The 22,500-nt window shown below is 45.9% G+C and overlaps 1 protein-coding gene across 1 annotated transcript in view; it reads left to right on the top strand.

Moving 5' to 3' along the window:
• galnt14 (UDP-N-acetyl-alpha-D-galactosamine:polypeptide N-acetylgalactosaminyltransferase 14 (GalNAc-T14)) overlaps window positions 1-22,500 on the top strand; it is a gene marked incomplete at its 3' end in the record, with an annotated part of 94,487 nt that overhangs the window by 15,442 nt on the left and 56,545 nt on the right. The window contains exon 2 of the mRNA XM_084484270.1: window positions 251-420. Within this exon, the coding sequence (XP_084340396.1) occupies window positions 251-420 (170 nt within the window). The remainder of the gene's footprint in view (window positions 1-250; window positions 421-22,500) is intronic.

The raw sequence follows: 22,500 nt of genomic DNA, 5'->3' as shown, positions 1-22,500 counted from the left end.
ATGGACTCACTGGTATTGACTCAATGATGGTTGATTTGATCGATTGGTATCTTCCAGTGTCCTATGTTTTAACTGTGTTTGAAGGTTACAACATATAAACGTAGAAACGGTTATATGTTTATGCTGTCGTCTCGGCCAGGTCCAGTTTGCAAAACACATGCGGAATCTCAGTGAGACCCACCTGGACGAATACGGGTTAAATCAAACCAAATGCATTGAGTGATCGACGAATGTTGTGATTGATTGACAGATGTCGGACGCGGAGTGGGAGGAGCTCCTGGAGGGCTTTGATGAGCGGGGCTACCTGAGTGCAAGGCGCTGGCGCCCGGGGGACGACCCCTACGCCCTCTATGCCTTCAACCAGCGGGAGAGTGAGAGGATCCCCAGCAACAGAGCCCTGAGGGACACCCGCCACTACAGGTACACACTAATAACACTAACACACACTTATACACACAACAGAGCCCTGAGGGACACCCGCCACTACAGGTACACACTAATAACACTAACACACACTTATACACACAACAGAGCCCTGAGGGACACCCGCCACTACAGGTACACATACACACATTACACAATTATCAACAAATACACACACTTATGCACACAACCTAGCCCTGTGGGAACCTCTGCACTAGAGGTGCACAAACACACACGGACGCTGTTGTGTCGGTGCGCATTACACACATGTAATGTATTGTACACATTACATAAATATACTCTCATATGCATCTTTCCCCTGCAAAACACAACAGGCTCAGTATTTAGCAGGGATACTGTTGACATGAATAAACAGGTGTTCCTGGGTCTGAGGTTGGACGTTTTAAATGTGATGCACAACAAAACACAAACAGGCATTACGAAAAAGCTCGGGTTGAGTGTACCTTCAGCCTGTGTGTGTGTTTGTCAGTGCATGTGTCCCATTGATATCAACTCTTGGCTTTTTACAGCGAGGACAAATTGGTTTGCACCAGTCAGAGGAGCATGTGTGTGTCCCTGTGTGTGTCCCTGTGTGTGTCTCCCTGTGTGTGTGTCCCTGTGTGTCTCCCTGTGTGTGTGTGTCCCAGTGTGTGTCCCTGTGTGTCTCCCTATGTGTGTTTCCCTGTGTGTGTCCCTGTGTGTGTCTCTGTGTGTGACGTGCACACCCCTTACTCCCTCAGCTGTTAGCAGGGACACGGGCGGGCGGATAGCACTGTCATCTATCTCCTCAGGACAGCGTGAGCCGGGTTTGAGGTTGAGGAGGGGTGGGGGGGGGGGGCAATGTCTGTGACATCATTATCTCTTCACCATCATCCTGTGCGGTACACTATGACATCCGTCTGGCGGTCGTCTTGGTTACCGCCATGCCGGGCGGTCGGGGGGGGGGGGGGTGGGGGGGGCGGGGGTCATGGTTCAACAGCAGTAGAGAGAGCCCGTCAGTAGTGCCATGTTTTGAAACTAATCGAATCAGATATATACATCAGCACTTATTGTGTGGCTTAGTGTGATGGTGTGGAAAGACGTCTCTGTACAGGAGATGGATTGTTTCATAGTGTATAGTGCAGTGGCTCCCGGGTTTGATGCGCTGACCCCTACCTGCTCCTGAATGACGTGGTTCTATATTCAGTGTAAGTCACCATGGCTAAAAGCATCCGTTGAATGAAAGATGTTGAATGTTTAATTCGTAATCAGAGCAACCACTAGGAGCAGTATTAACATAGGATCTACAAACATATATTAAATAGGATATGGTCGATAGATAGGGGTCTTCTCCAATGTGTGTGTGTGTGCGGGTGTGAGTGTGTGTGTACAATGGTGGTGGGCTGTATGTTGCTGGGCATTTATGTGTGTGCAAGAGAGTTTATGTGGGCTCATGTGTATTCCCTTGTGTGTGTGTGTGTGTGTGTGTGTGTGTGTGTGTGTGTGCGTTGGGGGGTGGGCTGTGTTTTGCTATCTCGGCTACTCTGAGAATAATAGTGGGGATGGGGTTTGGAGGCGGGGGGGGAGGGGGCTGGGGTGGTGCGGGGCAGGTGGGGAATGGGGGGGGGCGGTGAGGGGGGTGATTTTAATACAACAGCGATGGGACGATATGAAGCTGCAGATCAGGCCAGTGTGGAGGCGTTGTGGGGGGGAGAGGAGTTTTGGGGGAAGTAGGGATGAGAGAGAGAGATAGAGAGAGAGAGAGAGAGAGAGAGAGAGAGAGAGAGAGAGAGAGAGAGAGAGAGAGAGAGAGAGAGAGAGAGAGAGGAAATGAGAAGTAAGAGGAGGAGGAGGAGATAAGGAGCAGAGAGGAAATTAAAAGCAAGAGGAGGGGGAGGAGGTAAGGAGATAAGGAGTTGGAGAAGAGATGAGAGGAGAAGAAAGAGGAGGAGAGGAGAGAGAAGGGAATGGAGGAGATAAGGAGATGAGAGGAGAGGAAAGGAAGGAAGAAAGGAGGAAGAAAAGGGAAAGAGAGGAGATGTGAGAATGGAGGGGAGATTAGAGAACAGGAAATGAGAGGAGAGGACAGGAAGGAGGAAAACGGAAGGAGAGAACCGAATACACAGAGTGGCAGAGAGGACAGCGAGAGAGGAGGAAACAGAGGCAGATGAAGGAGAGGAGAGGATGATGATGAAGAGGAGATGCCACAAGCTGCTGAGAGGAGAGATAATTGCCACATGCAGAGCTTAAGAGGATGGCTATGTGTTTGTGTGTGTGTGCGCGTGTGTGTTTGTGTGGGGGGTGTGTGTGTGTGTGCGTGCGTGTGTGTGTGGGGGGGGTGTGTGTGTGTGTAACAGAGTTTGCATGTGCTCAGCTTCTGTTTTCATGTGTCTTTGCTATTGTGTGTGTGTGTGTGTGTGTGTGTGTGTGTGTGTGTGTGTGTGTGTGTCGCCAGGCTGGGTAGAGTGTGTAAACCACACCACTTCAGTGCTGTGCCATTATCTCAGTGAGCAGAGGGAACGTCCCTCCCTGGCGCTCACAGAGCCTCCCTCCATAAGCCCCACAGTATGACTACACCGGGGATTACACCCAGCCACACACACGCCAGACAACACACACGCACACACACACACACACACACACACACACACAGACACACACAGACATGCAGATGCCACATATTCACATTCAGACGCCACACACACACTCACACACACACACACACACACACACACACACACACACACAAACAGGCACACATACAAACACAGACACACATATGCAGACACCCCACACACACACACACACACACACACACACACACACACACACACACACAAACATGTATGCATGCCAACTCCTTACACATACAGATATGCAGACGCATACACAGATGCATGCATGCAAATACACAGACACACATACACACAAACACACACACACACACACACACACACACACAGATGTTGCACGCACACACACACACACACACACACGCACGCTCACCACACACAAACTTGCAGACAGCCCACACACAAACACATGAACACACACACAGAGGAAATGTTGAAGACCAGACAAAGGGCTGATACACAGAGGAGACATATTTAAATACCAAACAAAAAGGCTGATGTGACTGAAAAGACTTGTTTAAATACAAGAAGAATGAAATGATTTCCCTGCAGAGAACACACTTTAAATTCCAGGCAGTGGACCGAAACACACAGTGGACCAATAATACACAAACAAAACACATTTGTAAATATGAGGACAATGAAATTCTAGATTAAAAGGCCATTCGAGACTGCAGATCAGAGGCTGGTTGCACCATTAAAGTACATAGAGATTGACTTTTCAGAGAGGATATATATTTAAATGTGCTGTTGAATACATCAATAATTGAACAAATAAACATGCCCCAACCACACCACAGAAATTTGTAAATGTTGTCCTAAATTATAGTAATAAACTCTTAAGTGTAAGCTAACCCCAAAATCACTATTTTCATTAGCAAATTGTTCCGGTTGGGTCTTGCAAAGTGTTGGTGAACATTTATACCACATTCTTTAAACTGATTATCACTTAACTAATTAACTGATAATTATCTGTAAATTGCAAGAAGTCTGCCTTTTTGCGATAAAAAAGTTTTTCTCGAATGGTCGTTTCTATTGGCGCAGCCTAGCTAACAAGTGTGGCGTGGGTTTTGAGAGAGTTTGACAACGCCTCCTGCACCTGATCTTATGGAACCCAATGCGTCAGATTTTTCTAAAACCTTTACAACTGTCACGACTGCTCAGATTTTACTCGTAGGCGGACGTTCTGCTAAAACAGAGGTTTCATACCCATTAATTCATTTCACCAACAGCACCAACTGCCATCTACTGCAGCCATCATTCTTTTATCCAATTCAGTTGGCCTTCATTAAATACATGTCTTATATCCACATGTTATTCAAACCACAGAGTTTGTTCCCAAAACTTCTGTGCCTCAGTCTCCGAAAAGTAAAGGACTTTGAGTTTTGTCTGTGCAAATAAATAAGCAAGTGAATAATATTCCAGAGCTGGAAAGCCAGCCGAGGAAGCCAAAATGTCAGCTACTTCAAACGGTTGCTGGCGGCCATCTTGGATCAGACACAACAGTTTGTGTTTCCACCTGCAGCGCTCACTTTGTAGTCTGAATTCAAATCTTAGTCAGCGTGACTCACAAGTCATTAGCCGCTCTCTTTGTCAGCGCCTGACGCTGTCCCATTTCCCCTTTTTCCCTCTCTTTTTTTCCAAACATCAATCCATCCCTCTCTCCACAGGCTGTCCTGTGTTTTTCAACTCTAACCGTTCCCTAAAGGGGTTTTAGCTGTCAGTGTTGTCGGGTTAAACCGGGTTTCCGCTTGCCTGCGTAACGGCGGCCATTTCCTTTAATTATTCCGTGGTGCAACATAGGGGGATTTTAATCATTGACTCCGACTCACCCGTCATCAAAAAGCTGTCTTGAAAAGCCAGCGTGTGTGTGTGTGTGTGTGTTGATGCGCTTGTGCTTTCATGCATCACGGCTGCGTGGGAGCGTGTGTGTCAGCAGCTTGTGAGTGTTTTTGTGTGTGTGTGTGTGTGTGTGTGTGTGTGTGTGTGTGTGTGAAAACATTGGTCTAAATGCTTTTGTGCATTTGTGTGAATGTGTCTGTTCTGTGGGTTTGGGTATCTTTTATGTCTATGTCTGCAATATATTCGTCTGTGTGTGTTGTTATGTCTATGAGTGTTTGTGTGTGTGTGTGTGTGCGTGTGTTTTCATGTCCATGTGTTTGGTGTCTGTGTATATGTATGCGTGCACACAGGTGTGTGTGTGTGTGTGTGTCTTTTTATGTTCATGTGTGTCCATGCTTGAGGTGTTTTTTTATGTCAGTGTGTGTTCGTGCGTGTGCGTTTGTGTGCTTGTGTGTGTGCGTGTGCGTGTTTCTGTGTCTGTGTGTGTGTGTTTACCGCTGTCAGCTGGCGTCAGCAGCAGGTTATGTTTTGTGAATTAGGACATGCAGCTAAACATTAATCACTGTGACGTCTGAGCCGCTTCTCACCGCCCTAGCTCCTCATCCGTTTTCCTGTAAACCTATTGGCTTATGGAAACCATTCCCAAGTCAATGGGAAGCCATGCTAGTATTGTACCATACAAAGGTAATGGGAAGTCATGCTAACATAGCACCATAGGAAGTGAATGAGGAGCCGTGCCATTATAATACAGTGTCAACTGAAAAGGAAGTCCATACCTGGGGGTTTGTTTTAATCGTAGAATATACAATTTAATAATGACAACATATTGATGTTAGTCATGAATTATTAATGTGTTTCTAAAATAGTTAGGATAGGATAATTAAATGTCACACAAGAAACCGGCAATGTCACACAAAAAGGCAATGAACAAGGTGGAGCACTGACAGTTGCTGATACACACACGGACATTGTGATTGTTGCGTCGCTATAGAGTCGAGTACCATGAAATAATGTTTAACGTTCGGCTTGCTGACAATGTAGCCATACCATTTTGAAGGACATTTCTAACTTTTGAGTTACATATGCGAGGGGGACTAAAACACCAATTTATAGCAGTAAAACCTGACATAGAACCAGTAAAAGACACCGGAAAATAGTGGTGTCGGGGTCTCCTTCTGAGAGCCTAACCTTGCATGTCTTTACGTAGTCAGAGGTGGCAGGTGGCAGAAACCTCCAAGGATACAGTGCCAGGAACTATGAATACAAATACATCCCTTAATCAATTCCCCCGGCTAAAAAGGGATTAGAAAAAGAATAAAATTGTGAATGTATCACACGCAATGTCGTTTTTTCTACATCTGTGCTACAGAAAGTCATTACCACCATCTTCCAGTCCTGCTACAATGAAAAAAGGCGTGAATTCAACAATGGATTCCTTGCTAAGCTATTGTTAAATTCCCGCCTTTTTCAGCCTTCAGAATAAGGGCCATGCCATGGCTCCCTCCCCAAGCGGAGGAAATGAGGTCTGGTCCTCTTTTCACCAGATGGATTTTACAGGGGATTGTCTCGCAAGCATGTTGGATGATTGATAAAGTTTTGTATGAGAATGTGCTGAATGGGGTCTTTTGTTATCGTGGGCGGTAGCTTGCCGGTGCCAATGTGAAAGATTTGTCCCCCCTGTATGTTAAGCGCAGTAAAGGCGAGACGCAGATAAACACACCACCCTTAATAAAATCACTGACAGTGTGCACAGGTTTGATACGGAGCGCACGCAAAGTAAATACATGAAGAGGACCATGGGCGGTGAAGCTGTGTATTGTACTTACGCTACCACCACTGTGGCTGCATACTAAACTATCGCAGGATAGCTGCAGGATGAATGCTTCAAGGAGCACTTGTACCGCTACTGTATGCAGCATTAATACTGCTATGGTATACAGTATACGTCCTACCACGCTTTCCAGTACGTTTACTACCACAGTACACAGACACAGTACTAATATTGCTATCATATACAATAGTACTGTGTACAGTAGTATAAACTATAAACAGTGCTGAGTTCTGCATTATAAATACTTGATGAATGATAAATAAATAAATGATAATAAATGATATGAATGATAAATAAGCAGTACTTGTACGTTGACTACAACTGTAACACCAGTGTGATATGGGAGGCAGTAATAAATGCGGTGTAGCTCCTTTGCTGACTTGTCGGAGTGGAACAAGTCTGTGAAGCAACCTGATGTTGTACAACAGTGGTGGGTCCCCACCCACCCACTGGACACACCCACCCGGTCTGTTCTACGCCCGCTGGCCCCTAGCTAAAGCTCCTGTCATCCCGCTACAGCGGGCACGCCTTACCCAGAGACAGACAGCCTGAAGAACACACACACATTCCACGCACACTGACACCTCGACACATGGATGTACACACCTTACAATGACACACACACACGGACGCAGGCATGCGCAAACACACACACACACACACACACACACACACACACACACTGACACACACACTAACACACACATACATACACACACTGATTGAACATTGTTAAGCTGTTTGTTACATTTCTATGTAACTTGTTGTTCTTTTGACAGCTTGCCTTTCAGCTTGAAGTGGCTAAACATTTCCGTTTGTTGTCGGCTACCCTGTTGGCTTTCTGTAAAGAATTTGAACACATCCAAGACAAGCAAGTGCACTCTCTCTTGAAACGATGAGGGCTTTCAAACCGTCCGTCATACCTTCATCCCTATTTAACTACCAGGGTTAATCACATTTTTATGCTGCTATTTTAATACACACTTTTACCGTGCATTGTATTTTACAGCCTTAATACAGTTTATTTTCTCCACAGCACAGAGCTGGTTTAATGGGCAATATAATATAAATTGCCAATCTCATTGTCTGGTACAAAGATGCCGTAAAAGCCAGGTGAGAGTAGCGCAGGTGCCTGATTTATGGGACCAGTAAAATGCACTTAAGTGCACCAGGAACCCAGTCGCTTATGTGCTGAGTTCAGCTTAAGGGAGAGAGAGTATTTAATACCCTTAGTGTGTATGTGCGTGCGTGCGTGTGATTGCAAAGTGCATATGTGTCTGCATTTTTTTTGAGGTTACAGCAGAATTGATTGGTCAGCCAGCCTATTGAGCTAAGGCCCCATGGATTGGTCGGTGTAACTGTCAATTACACTTTAAGCATGTTAGGGTGACCACCGGTCAACCACAGACAGTACTGGGTCAACACAAGATGATGATAAGATGAGACAAAATGTGTGTGTGTGTGTGTGTGTGTGTGTGTGTGTGTGTGTGTGGATATGTGTATGTTTGTGTGTGTGTGTGTGTGTGTGTGTGTGTGTGTGTGTGTGTGTGTGTGTGTGTCTGTGTGCACATGCATGTGTGTGTGTGTGTGTGTCTGTGTGTGAACACTTGCCAGTCAGAGCATGGCGAAATGCATGAAGCTGTTGTACTAGTCTCTGGCTGAATCATGCAACACCAATGTCTCAAAGCAAATCTTTCCATGAAGTAGTAAATATAACTAGTTAAAAAAAAAAGTGATTATTCCAATGAATAAGTGATGAAGTGAGTGAATTAAGGATGAACACAGAACCGCGAAAGCATCAAGATTTGTGTGGCTGTAATGTAGCTCTCTGGCACATCCTTCGTCTGTCCTAATCTCTCCTCTAATCTCTCCCTGTGCAACATCGATCGAGTCTCGTCTCTCAGCTGTGTTTTTTCCTTTACATAAATTAGGCCCTTTAATTCGTCTGTAAATCGCCATGTTTCCGTGTCATCTGAGGCTCACATTTCCACCGAGGGGTTCAAATGTTAACATTCCAGACAGACTCAGTGGGAGGTCTGGCATCCAGCGCATCCATAATATCTCCTAGTACAGTGTTCCATTACCATCTACTCCCTGCTTAGTCCTTCAGCAGGTGCTTCTATCTAATGCGGCTTCTGGTTACAGATCCGATACAGAGATGTGTTGTTAAAGGAGCAAGCAGGAGTAAGCCCCCACCCCCCATGCGTTGAAATGTTTCTTCATTACACTGTTTTGTTAATTACAGGCTCAGCAAGGTAATTTCAGCCACACATGTCTATTCAGCTACCAGCCATGTTGGTTCTCGACGCCACCTGGGTGGTGTTTAGAAAGCGAACCGGAGAACAGGAGAACGTGGCCCATTGTCATTACCATCGGTATCAACACAGCAAAGTAGTGCATTTACTTCAAGGGAGGAGATGTTATGCTGGGAGGTGATCCCTATTGGATGCCCACGTACTGCATTATAACACACAGCATAAACCGCCACTTGTCCAGTAAACCGCTGCTCTTGTGATGAAGCGCCAGGTGACGACGCTTCCCATTGGTGGGCAGCTGACTGCCTAGGCCAATTATCTGTGGGATGGGGGGGGGGGGGGGGGGTCTATTTAACATTATTTAATTTGTGTGTGTGTGTGTGTGTGTGTGTGTGTGTGTGTGTGTGTGCGTGCGAGTTAACAGGATCATCCTTCACTGATGTGCATATTCAAACTGTGGACATATATTCATTATTGTGTGTGTGTTGTCCATCAGACACAAAATCCAATTGCATCACAAGGTATACAATGTCCGGGTTAACACAGTTAAAGTGCTCCTCTCGAAATAGGTTGAGTGAATCATCTTTAATTGCTAACCAGTGTTAACCCAACCATTAATGGGTGGAATCAATGAAATGGAAGCGTACTAAAAAAAGAAAACAAATAGTAATAGGATTTCATCACCACCACCCCCACACACAACAAAATACACCTCAATCGTATTTTATCCTAAATCAAACATACTATTTGAAGACAAAATTGGGAAAAAAGTATAAATACTTCTGTTCTGTACGACATATATAGATGTTTTATTTGCTGGGTTCACAATAATACGTGTTCTTTGCAGGGTTTGAGAGCTGGTGCCTATTCTCTAACCTCTATCTGCAGCATGGAGCAGCCAGGGGCCTCTCTCCAAGGTTACCCCGCCCTTGGTGCACCGCTCTGGGCCGCACGGAGCCTGAAAGCCCCTATTCAGACCCACGCGGCTGGAACCGGCCGAACACACACGCCACACTCATTTCATAAGCCATTCTGTCCCTATTACTGCTGAACACACACAGCTTAGCACACACACAGGCATATACTTACACATGCACACACACACACACACACACACACAGCGCATGAATGAAGACACACACACGCATACACCCGCTGGTGAGTTGAATGCACACAGACAAATGCACGCACAAGGCCATGAATGCAGATTCACACATACACAAAAGCTCACATTGGCACAGGTTTGCAGAAACACACTCAAGGGTATGCAGATACACAAAAAAGTGCACACACCGGTGTGCACCTGCAGTCACAGACACATACACCCACATACACACACGTGCAAATGCACTCACTGGATATGGGCTTAGAGCAGGCTTTCATCAAGGTCCTACCAATACATATTTTCACACACACACGCAGGCACGCACACACACACACACACACACACACACACACACATACACACACACACACACACACACACATTTACATGTGCAGAAACCCTAATGGTGGGCACACACAATCAAATGCATGCCACACACACACACACACACACAGACACACACACACACACACACACCCTCTCTCCCTCATATATGCAGAGCCAGGCCGTCTCACTTGGCTGGCCCATAATGATTAGAGAATTTGGTTCTGAATGTGCCTCCTACCTTCATCCTTTGTGTGAGAGCTGCAGTATGAGGCTCTACTGTACAGCCACCCAGCCCCTAGACGCCCAGGTTAAGCACAAAATGAAAGATGAAAGACGCACATTCGTACACAATCCTCTCCCACGCAGAGCACAAAGTAGGAATAACCAGGCAGATAGTTTATAGTCAGTTTGGCGCTTGCATTTGTTAATATATTTAGTTGCACTATTTTTTGTAAGATGTTGACGATCTGTCGTACTTCATTGACAGGATTGGCTAGGTAACTGGTTTGGGAAAGAGAGGGTTGATTTACATATTTCCCTTATATGTATCTGTCCAGAAATTAAAATAAACGATACATTTGAATATGTATCCCAAAAAATAAAAGGGAGAGAGAGAGAGGGGGATCAACATAGAAACAGCATTGGGCCACAGGAGGTACTCGAACCCGGGTCACTACAAGACGTATTGCCTACTTGTTATTGTGTAAGTGTCTTGCGCCAGCGAGCCATCTGTTCTCTATGTTAATGTGAGTATTTCCAGAGCACTGCTGTTTGTAAGGAAGAACTCAGAGAAGTAGTTTAAAGACAACCCTCTAATATTTGTGTGTCACCGTGACAGTAAAACAATGCTCTCTCCATCAAGTTATGGATAACATATCATCTATTTCACATTTGCCCCGACGCGCACACACACACACACACACACACACACACACACACACACACACCTACACACCTACACACACACACACACACACACACACCTACACACACACACACCTACACACACACACACACACATGCACACACACAAACACACCTAAACACACCTAAACACACCTACACACACACACACACACACACATACACACACACAAACACACCTCAACACACCTACACACACACACACACACACACAGCTACACACACACACACACACACACACACACCTGAGACGGCGGGGAAAGATTTTTCCCAGCATGCCGCTGGAGTACGGCGGTGGGCGACACCACCAGAGGTCGACCGTTCATCAGCTCAAATGGAGCGTGCGGAGATATGCGGCCGCTCCGGCCCACTCAAACATTGTTTTACATTTCATTACATCCAGCTGACTGGCTTTTTAACCAGCCCGGCCGCGCGGAACGCCGCTGTTAAATAAAACCCCCCCCGCCCCGTCTTCCACCTCTGCCCGACGACAAAACGAACACACCTGCCCCTCCCACGTCCTGTGCTTACATTTCATTTCGGATATTCAATCTTGAGCATATATTTTTATGTCTCTGTAGACCTTTCACGTAATGTTCTCTCGTTTTTATTACTTTTCCCGTCCTGTACTCCCGCCGCTGGGACACCCGCATCTCCGATCAGGGATTATTTATATTTGACTTTAATAATCGTTTCCATGAAACACTTATCAGAAAGCGTTCCTTCCGAATCAAGCACAAAAGAATGGCTGATGTGAGAGCCTTGTGACTCTCGATTCCATTGTGAGAGTCAGGTGGTGATTAAGCGCAGCAGGACTTGGGGCCATGGGACTAGACTTAGGAAGGAAGGAGATATGATCTGATTGTATTGTTCAGAAGTGACAACACCTGGTAACGTGTTAGAGGCTTCTGAGAGGCCATGAGCGATTAGTGGCTGAAGCGGGAAGCACACTTTGAGAAGAAGTATGGTGAGGTCGCAAGAACATAATGGCGTGATTGCGGTGATAATGAGTGGACGCATATGTCTAAGGGTGTAACTCATTGAAATCTATGCTGATGATTGTTTTATGAACATGATGTGTGATTGTTCAGAAAGACAAGAAAGGTGCGGATTATTTTCCACTAATCAGAATTCAGATTTTCCGTCTCCATGGAGATCCAACTGGTCTTAAATAATGAAGCATAAAGTGATCAAACCGATTCCACATTGAGTATGAATCAATAACATTTTTGATCTCAGCTGGATAAAGAAATAACTACTTCTTTTAGTATGCTGCCCGCTTCAGTGTGCACAACTCTCAGCAGAAATGTACTGGGTGTGATGTCCAGCAACATGGCTAACATACCTCCTCCTTAATGATCTATCTCTGCATTCACCGTTCAACTCCTACCTCCTCCTCTGTCTCTGAATTCACTGTCGCTTTTGGATAAAGCTGTCTTCTAAATAGTGATATTTATATGATTTAATACGGAAAGGTTCGTGGATTACATTTCATTGTAATTTATTGTGTTGGCCCACATGATGTAGAGTAGCAGAATAATAAGACTGTGGAAACAAGCTAACAAGGTTTCAAAAAATCAATGTTCATTTCACTGTGTTACAGACAACACAAATCGGTGAATAATTAATAACCGATCGATGGGGGTTTATGTAATTAGATTTGTTGTGTTTAAGACCCAGTTTCTTTGGTGGGAAAGGATATGTACTTTTGTAGAATAGATGATGTCACAGCCTGGCTCAGGGGAATGACAAGGAGGAGACCACACCTGGATTTAGTTAAACAAAAATAGTTTATTTAACCAACTAAAGGTAAACTAAGTTAAAGTGATGTATGTCAATTAGTAATCAGTAATGAGTGCTGTGTGTGGATGAGTGGAGAATGTAATGTATGTGCAAAGCTAACCTAAACAAACCATGTACAGAATGAATGTACAGAACATGGCCTTGTTAAAGTGCACCTGTCATCATAAAACACTATGAATGTACAGAACATGGCCTTGTTACAGTGCACCTGTGATCATAAAACATTATGAATGTACAGAACATGGCCTCGTTACAGTTACCGTGGTTAGTGTTTTTAGTGTATAAGTGTGTGCATGTCTATGGACATGCACACACCCCCCCCCCCCACCTGTTTCCCCCGTATTTGGCTCTGACGGTTAACTACGGCACAGCCACGGTGAGTAGCCGCACAGTTTGGTGGGCGGGGGAGTTGAACGGGGGTATGGGGAGGAGAGGGTTGATGGAGAGGCTGTCACCGCGGGAATGCTTTGTGACAAGGGGTTGAGTGATGTCGGGGAAGGTGGGGGGCGGAGGTGGTGGATAAGTCACTGTGGCGGTGCGATGCGGAGAGTGCTTATAGGCACAATGGCCCCTAATCACCAGCTACCCGTGTGTGTCGCGATGCTTTTAGAGCGCCCGATTGTTCCAGTGTCCGATCAAGGGGGGAAAAAAAGAAAAGTGCGAGCAGAGGTGACATATCCGTCACTTCAGCCCCCCCCCCCCCCCCCCCCGAACGGACAAAGAAAACCACTGACAGCAGAAAGGAAACAATTGGAATAAAGGTAGCGCAGGGGATAGACACATGCACAAAAGGCGGCGTGCGCGGCGGTGTGCAATAACAAGCTGCGTAATAGGCACTCCGAAGTGGCAGACATGGCAATTTATATTTTCTGTAAAGCCATTATTGAAAATGACTACAAAGAACAAAAAATCACGTTTCAACCACACAACCACTTTAGCTAGTCAAACTTTAATGGAATGTTTGTGCTGTATGTGGGCACATGCATGCATACACATATATGCCTTTTTGTTCCTACTTGCTAGCTGGGAGAGAGATCGAGAGAGCGAGAGTGTGAAGCAATGGGTAGGGATGGAGAGGGGGTGGGGGGGGAAGTTAGGGAGTGGGGGAGAGTGAGTGTTGCAGGGAGTGAGTGATGGCAAGAGAGAGAGAGAGAGGGAGGGAAGGAGGGAGAGGTAGAAAAAGAGGGAGAGCGAGAAAGAGAGCAGACAGAGAGGGAGAGCGAGGGAAAGCAAGAGAAACAGACAGGGGGTGAGTGAAGGAAAGAGAATGAGAAAGGGAGAGAGAGAGAGAGACGGGTGAGAGATGGATCAGTTGACGCCCTGCAAAGACAGCCTCATCAGACCATGATGTGGGAGAGAGGGAGAAAAAAAGGAGGGAGAGAAACATGGAGAAATTGTCCTGTCAGAACATAAAGCGTTTCAATATTACCCTCTATCTTTATCCCACTCTCTGTGGTCTTCAGTTTTCTCCCTCTCCCACCCTCCTTTTCTCTCCCCCTCACTCCACCTCTCTACCAGCCTCCATCACTTCTCCCTCCCTCCCTCCATCCCCTTTCTCCCTCTATCTCCCATCCTTGCTTCCCACCTCCCTTCCTCTCCTCCCTCCTCCTGCACTCCCCCTTCTCTCCCTCCCACCCTCCCTCCCATCACCTCTCACCTACTCTGCTGTCCAGCCCCGTAATGGAACAGCCCATGCAGATCGTCTTGCTTAATAGAGCAAGAGACAGCGAATAGGAGAGGAGGAGAGGAGGAGGGACCAGAGGGGCGGGGGGGTTACACTAATCTGAGACGTTCACAAACCCAGCTCAGTGTAACACTAAGCAGAAAGGCCTGTGATTAGATCCACCAATCAGAAGAGGTGTAACACTTAGCAGGAAGGCCTGTGATTAGATCCACCAATCAGAAGCTGTTTAATTCTAAGTAGAGGGACTTGTTATTCTCTCAACCAATCAGAAGCTTATTACGATAAGCAGATAGGCCTGTTGTTTTTTTGAACAATAAGAAACTGTGTAACACTAGAGTTGCCTGTGATGTACTTAACCAATCAGAAGAGGTGTTTGACGCTGAGCAGAGAGGTCAAATACTACCAATCAGTAAGCAGTGTAACACTAGAGAGGCACTAGATCTGTAACCCTGTGTAGAGGGCATCAAGAGAGGCATTGCTTTATAAAAAAGCAATGTGTGCGTGTGTGTGCGCGTGCGTGCGTGTGTGTGTGTGTGTGTGTGTAACATGGGATGCAGTATTAAAGGTATTGATCAGTGTGTCAAGCTCACAGATTCTCTCTGAACCCGGTCTTCACCCACACGGGCCAGGGGCCACCGGTACTAATCCCTCTAATCAGGGTGGGTGTGTGTGTGTGTGTGTGTGTGTGTGTGTGTGTCGGAGAGAGATGAAGAAGCAGAGGGACATAGTTATTCATCAGCTTTTGTAGATATTAGGATAGGGATTTTTCCATGATATTAATTGTAATAACACAGAGTCCAGTCATGTGAAGTAATGTTTGTTTTTATGTTTAAATGTGTGAATGTGTGTGTGTGTGTGTGTGTGTGTGTGTGTGCGTGTGTCAGCGTGTGTGTTGGTGTGTCTCTGTTTCACAGACCGTGAGAGACACTCTGTGCTACAATAATAATAACATAATGGCAGATCGCAGTAATGTCTCCATAATGACTGTGCGTGTGTGTGTGTGTGTGTGTTATTGTGCCTGTCAATCTGCGTTCCCGTGGTTTCCCGAGCCTTTTAGCGACACGGGTGGGAGGGTAGGGTGGTGAGGCTGGTGAGTGACTTCCCGATCTCTAACCCTTCTAATGACCGTATCGGGATTTGAACCGGCGACATTGCGGTTGCCCCGGGTTACCGTTTACCCGCCCCGTCGCGCCGCCCTCCCGCCGTGTCCCGGCGCGGCTTGATGACCTCATTGCTTATTCTGATTGGCTTCCGCAGACGGCAGGGAGAAGTGTCTCACTCTAATGAGGCGCTGGTCCAGATGGTGGTGGTGGTGGTGGTGGTGGGTGGGGAGGTGGGGCGGAGGGAGGGTGCTGGTGTGAATGGTGTTCTCTCTGGGCAGAACCGTCGCCTCCTCGCTCGCGTTGAAGTCGGCGAGCTATTGCATTTAATCACAATATATATGATGTATATTATGTCACTGAATATACAGTCAGGATGTTTTGTGATCAATTCTAACAGCAAAATAAAGTTAGTTAGTTGAACAATGAAATGCATATACTGTATATATACCTGTATGTCTATATTTCTATACATGTATACATATACGTATATATACAGGTGTATATATATGTATATATATATATATATATATGTGTATACAGTATATACAGGTATAGTGGGTGAGCTTCTTATTTTTCTCTTAGGTTGCTGTGGTTCTCCCTCTCACACACACACACACACACACACACACACACACATTGTCTCGTTCTCCATCGCTCTCATTCTCACTCTCTCCTTCTCCTTGCCTTGTTCTTCCTGATGCACACACACACACACACACACACACACACACTCTCTCTCCCTCATTATTTTTATCTGCCTCACTCTCTATTGCCTACCCTGGCTTTCCCCCACTCTTTACTCCATCTATCTTAATTTTGATCCGTCTCTGCTCACACGCTCTCCCTCTTTGCTCTTTTCTTTCCATAATTTCTCTTGCACTCTCTCATTTTCGATCTCTTTCCTTTCCTTCCTCTCTCTTTATGTAGCTACTCTCGGATTCTGCTTGTTATTTCCGCCACTCTGGTTTCTTCCCTCTGTCAGATCTCGCCTCCCTCCTCTCCTCTCTTTATATCTCCATCTCTCCCCTCTCTCTCTCCCCTCTGTCTGCCCTTCTCTCCCCCTCTCCCTGAAGATGAAGGGGAGAGATGCAAATGAGGAGGTGGTGTTGATTTGGAACGAGGAGGTGAGGACATGGGGAGAGAAGGGTGTGGGAGGGAGAGGAGAGGAGGGAGAAAAGAGAAGCGGAGAGGAGCAGAGGGGAGGAGAGAGGAGAGGAGATGAGCTGGAGGGCGATGGACTGATAGCGGAAATGACTGTTGAAGATCAGATGAAAGTATCTCTACATCTCTCTCTCTCTATCTGCCTGTCTGTCTGTCTGTATCTATCTATCTATCCCTCCATCTCAATTTCTTTATCTCTATGACTATATCTACGGCCCCCGTGTTTCGTAAGCGGAACAAAGGAGTTAACAACGGCATTAGCGATTCCCCTAAACTCTGCACGACTCTGAGTGTAAACGTTTTATCTCAATGCTCTCCCTTGTGTTAAACAGTCTTAAACACTGATGCCAAAGCTCTGTGGGCCTTGATGCAAGGCACACCTGCTTTTAAAAGCATCACGGGCCATCCCTCCATGCTCTAATAAGACCAGCATAAAGGGCATAAAGGGTACATACAGAAATACTCCAGGCTGTAATTATGGGGCTGTGTGGAGCCATAGACCAGAGTCCAATGCGAGCTAGAGAGAGCTCTGGGTTGCGCTGCTGTGATTCCTTCAGAACCCTTGCTGCTGTTAGCGCTGCGGTGGCTACATGTGGCTGTAGCTTTGATGCAGCCCTGCTTTGTGTCGTTGTGGGCGGTGTTTTGGGGAATCGTGACCTTTTCTGTCATTTTTGTCCTTTAAATAACGTGTTCTGTTGTGTCTTACATATGTTATTTTGTGTGTGTGTGTGTGTGTGTGTGGTGGAGAGAGTGGGAGAGCGGGAGTTGGAGCGCTAAATGTTTTTGTGTACTTTATCTTGGCATTGTACTGTGTCACCTTTTGAAAAATTTATTTAGGTGTGACGTTTGTAGTGTTTAGTTGAGGTAAAGGTTGGGTCTGGTTAAAGGAGTTAATTAAGTTGTCCGAATGCTTGTCTTACAGCAGTGGCCGGATTAAATGATTTTCGTGCGAGCCAGGCTGAGTCAATTTGACTCCTCCCTCATGACAGCAGGATGAAGAGACGCGGCGAAGACGGCAGGCTAGACCTAAGCGTCTTCCCAGGACTGCAATCAGGTTGAAAATGTTGAGGTTTCCAAAATAAAAGCGCTGCAGTGCGTTTGCTCCAGCAACGCACTGAGCCAGCTCGTTCCACTCATTAGTCATACTTCTGGGGTTGCGGCTAATTAGCAAATCCAGATGGTTCCCTCCAAATGCTGGGGAGGACTTCTTATTTCTCAACCCTCAAGTGCCAGGCCCACCTGCTGCAAGATGGGTACTGGGCTGAACCTGACATTTGACCTGTTCAAATCGATTTTTTTATTAAAAATGTGTAATATTACAATTATTTGACCACCACGTGTGATACTGATTGGCCCTTGCAAGCTATTTTTTCAAGTGGGAATGTCTCGGTTGAGATCCTCGTTGTACAACAAACAGATCAACTGCCAGGCCACCTCACTGTACCTAGTGGTATCCTGGAGTTGGCTCTACCCATCATACACCTGGGTAGAAGATGCTCCCACTTGTGATGTAATCAGTAGATAGAATTGGAAATGACCTGTGAGGGTAATTCATTCATCACAGGCCAAATACCGACCCTTTGACCTCATAACTAGCACACCCTTTTTTTAAGAATATGCACCTAAATGACAATGTCTAAAGTCTACATAAATCAGTTAACTCAGTAAATGTGATGACCGCATACATGATTTCCAGTATCATTGGAACAAGTACACCTTAATGTGTATGTGGATAGTAATAAATCAAAATGCTCGAAACTTATCAATAACTCATATAAACACATAATAATGAAAATCTGTTTATAGATACCGCCGTGCCGAATAAGGGTCGATGGTTGTTAAGCGGTTTTCTAATAACCCCATATAGGTGAACTGTTTTGGCGGCATCTCTGGAAGTCAGGGGGTGGTGGCGGTAGTTTGGTACCCAGTCGGAGGCTCCGTAGCTCAGCCACTGTGTGTTGTAATGGGTCCCTTGCCGTGCCTTAATCCCTCTCCCTGCGCTGGCTAATCCAGACCGAGCACTAACACCCTGAGAGAAGCAAGGCGTGTGAGCTCTCCTGCCGATTACCACAAGCTTTACACCAAGCCAACAAGCCAAGTGTTTGTGTGTGTGTGTGTGTGTGTGTGTGTGTGTGTGTGTGTGGGTGTGTGTGTGTGTGTGTGTGTGTGTGTCTTTTGAGACTCCTAGTGAGTATTGGGTGTGTGTGTCTGTGTTTTGCGTGTGTTTGTTTGCATCTGTGTGTATGCGTGTGTTTGTCAGACTGTGTGTGTGTGTTTGTGTGTAAATGAGACTGTGTGGGGTCAGTCTCAGTGTTACCTCAGTATTTTTATATATTTTCTTCACCCTCTCTCATCCCAATTAATAAAATATCCACTCTCTATCACTATCACTCCCAATCTCCTTTTTCTCTGCTATACATCCACACATATTGTATTCACACACACCCCCACACACACACAGAAATTTACTCACAGCTTTTTCATTTCCTCCAGTATCGAGTTCTTTAATGATTGGCTTGTGAGTGATGACAGCTTTATGTGTATATGAGTTGTGAGTACGCTATTAACTGCTATTATATGTGTGTGTGTGTGTGTGTGTGTGTGTGTGTGTGTGTGTGTGTGTGTGTATGTGTGTTAAACACCATTTGAAAGCAATCTTTACGGATGTCAAATGGCCAATCAGTGGAGACTATTAGTACTGAACTATTAGTCTCACCAAGCCAGTGTGTGTGTGTGTGCGCACATATGTATCTGCTTGTGTGAGCATGTGTGAGTGTGTGCATGTGTTTCCATATGTAAGTGTGTGCGTGTGTGCGTGTGTGTGCATGAAAATAGAGGTTGAAAACATCCTTAGTATTCACACATAATTTAAATGGATCTCAGGTGATCTGAAAAGCAGACGGCAATATGCAATCAAGCCGAACAGACAGAAGAAACAGAAACATGCACAAAACGAATCCCCAATCCAGAGGGGAGGTCATCGCATTGTCAGTGTGGTCTGTCGCTCACGTAATCGTCTGCACGCCTGAGGTCGTTGTCATGTAAACCCGCCACGCAAAACTCATTTTGTAATACATAGTGTGATGCTCATTGTGTGAGTCGGTGTCGATGAATGAATCGCTCGGACGGTGTTCGGACCAAGAACTAGGCACACAGCGCTGAACATGCCGTTTCAGGTAAAGGGGTCGCTGTTAATATCTGCGACTGTGTTGTTTGGTATGGTGTGTATATATATTGTGTATATATATATAAACGTGTACAATACGGTATTAAACAGCATTTGATAACAATATGCATATTCACATACAGATTACAATACATAGTTATAAAGTATAACATGTTCATACTTCATGCGGCTCCTGGTAGGTATAGGACCACCAAGCCCAGCACAAGCCAGGGATCTATGTACCAACTCACGCCCTGCTTCCAGAGAGCTCCGTCTGACTCTAGATCTACTAGCAGCTTAATGAGAGCACAAGCTGCAGGGTCGAGGGTGAGGGGTTAATGTTGGGCAACATAGTGTCGTGGTAAGAACTGTCAGCTGTTAAGTGCTTACTACTTCAATCGCTTGAGCAAGATGCCCTCTCACCCTACCTGCCCTACCTGCTCTTTAATGATCTATATATTAACAGTTTCTCCTCGGATCGAAGCATCTGCTAAATGACGAAAATATCAATTATTGTTAGTCATGTTATATTAAGTAAACATTTAATAATAGTAACCACAATAGACGCCCTTCTTGTGTGTTGCTTTGTTACCTCGGGACCACTGCTCTGTCCTTCTCCCTCTCTCACGCTCTCTACCTCTCTCTACCTCTCTCTCTTTCTCTCTCTCCCTGTTCCCACCTCTCTCTCTCTCCTCTCTCTCTCACACACTCTCTCTACCTCTCTCTCTTTCTCTCTCTCTCTCTCTCTTACTCTCTCTCTCTCTCTCTTACTCTCTCTCTCTCTCTCTCTCTCTCTCTCTCTCTCTCTCTCTCTCTCTCTCTCTCTCTCTCTCTCTCTCTACCTCTCTCACTCTCTCTCTCTACCTCTCTCTCTCTCTGCTCTCTATGGCTAATGTGTCCTGCTGGGCTGTTTATGCTGTAAGTTATGAACATTTTGCTGCTAACGACAACCAAATGGCTGCATTCAGAGTCAGAATGTGTAAATCGAAACTCTGTACGCACCGCACTGCGATCAATACCTCTTCCCACGGACAGGAAGGTATTATTTCTCAGGCCCCGGGTGTGTGTGTGTGTGTGTTATGCGTCGGTGAATGATGCTTATTTGTGTGTGTGTGTGTGTGTGTGTGTGTGTGTGTGTGTGTGTGTGTCTGTGTGTGTGTGTGTGTGTGTGTGTGTTTATAAGCATTTTGTGTATATGTGTGTCTGTGTGTGATTTGTGTTATGTTTTTTGTATGTGTGTGTATTTGTATTGTGTATTTGTAGATTTTATCTGTTTTATCCACGTGTGCATGTGTCTTTGAATGTTTTTGTGTGTGTGTGTGTGTGTGTGTGTGTGTGTGTGTGTGTGTGTGTGTGTGTGTGTGTGTGTGTGTGTGTGCAGCATTAGCAGGGTGGGCCAGGGGACTTTTAGCATGCTGTCTGGACACTAGCAGCACGGAGACGGTTAATCAATACGTTTTATTCCGCCGTTCGGGGATCAATTACAGACATGGCCGCCAGCTCGTGTTTTCTTTTAGCTACAAGCCAATACAAGGAGAGGGAGGGCGGGCTCCAAACCACCGTCCACCCACACAGTAAACGGGGACACACACACACACACACACACCCTCGAGGACCATTAGGCAGACGGCAAGCAAGGGAACAGATACACAGACCATTTGGTGCAAGGAGGGTTTCACACACACACACACGCACACACACACGCACACACACACACACACACACACACACACACACACACACACACACACAGACACACACACACACACACACACACATGCACACACACACACACACACACGACAGAACTTGCGACAGGTAAGACAGACTGGAGGGACAAACAACGCAGGCAGCTAGATAGACAGGTAGACAGCTAGACAGGTAGACGGGCATGAGCAGAGAGGAAGGCGTAAAATCCAAAGGACACAGAGGAAGGGGTCAGATAGACATGCTTTAGGCCTGGCATGACAAGCAGGCAGACAGACAGACAAATTTGACGTAAAGACTAACTAACGGACAGGAAAAACCGACAGACAAACACACAAGCAGGTGCACAAGCAGACAGAAAGACAGACATTCAGACAGACACGATATGCAGGCAGACAAACAGACAGCCAGACAGACAGAGGGAAGGGCACATAAATAAATGGATAGATAGACATAAAGACAGACAAAAAGACAAGCAGACTCACACGTGGACAGACAGGCCGACAGATAAATCAGCAACTTTCGAAAAGCAGAGAAGGTAAAGCAAAGCCATTCCA

Source organism: Micromesistius poutassou, assembly GCF_964030765.1.
Source record: "Micromesistius poutassou genome assembly, chromosome: 19".
NCBI classification, from domain to species: Eukaryota; Metazoa; Chordata; class Actinopteri; order Gadiformes; family Gadidae; genus Micromesistius; species Micromesistius poutassou.
This window is presented reverse-complemented; position numbering and strand designations above follow the sequence as displayed.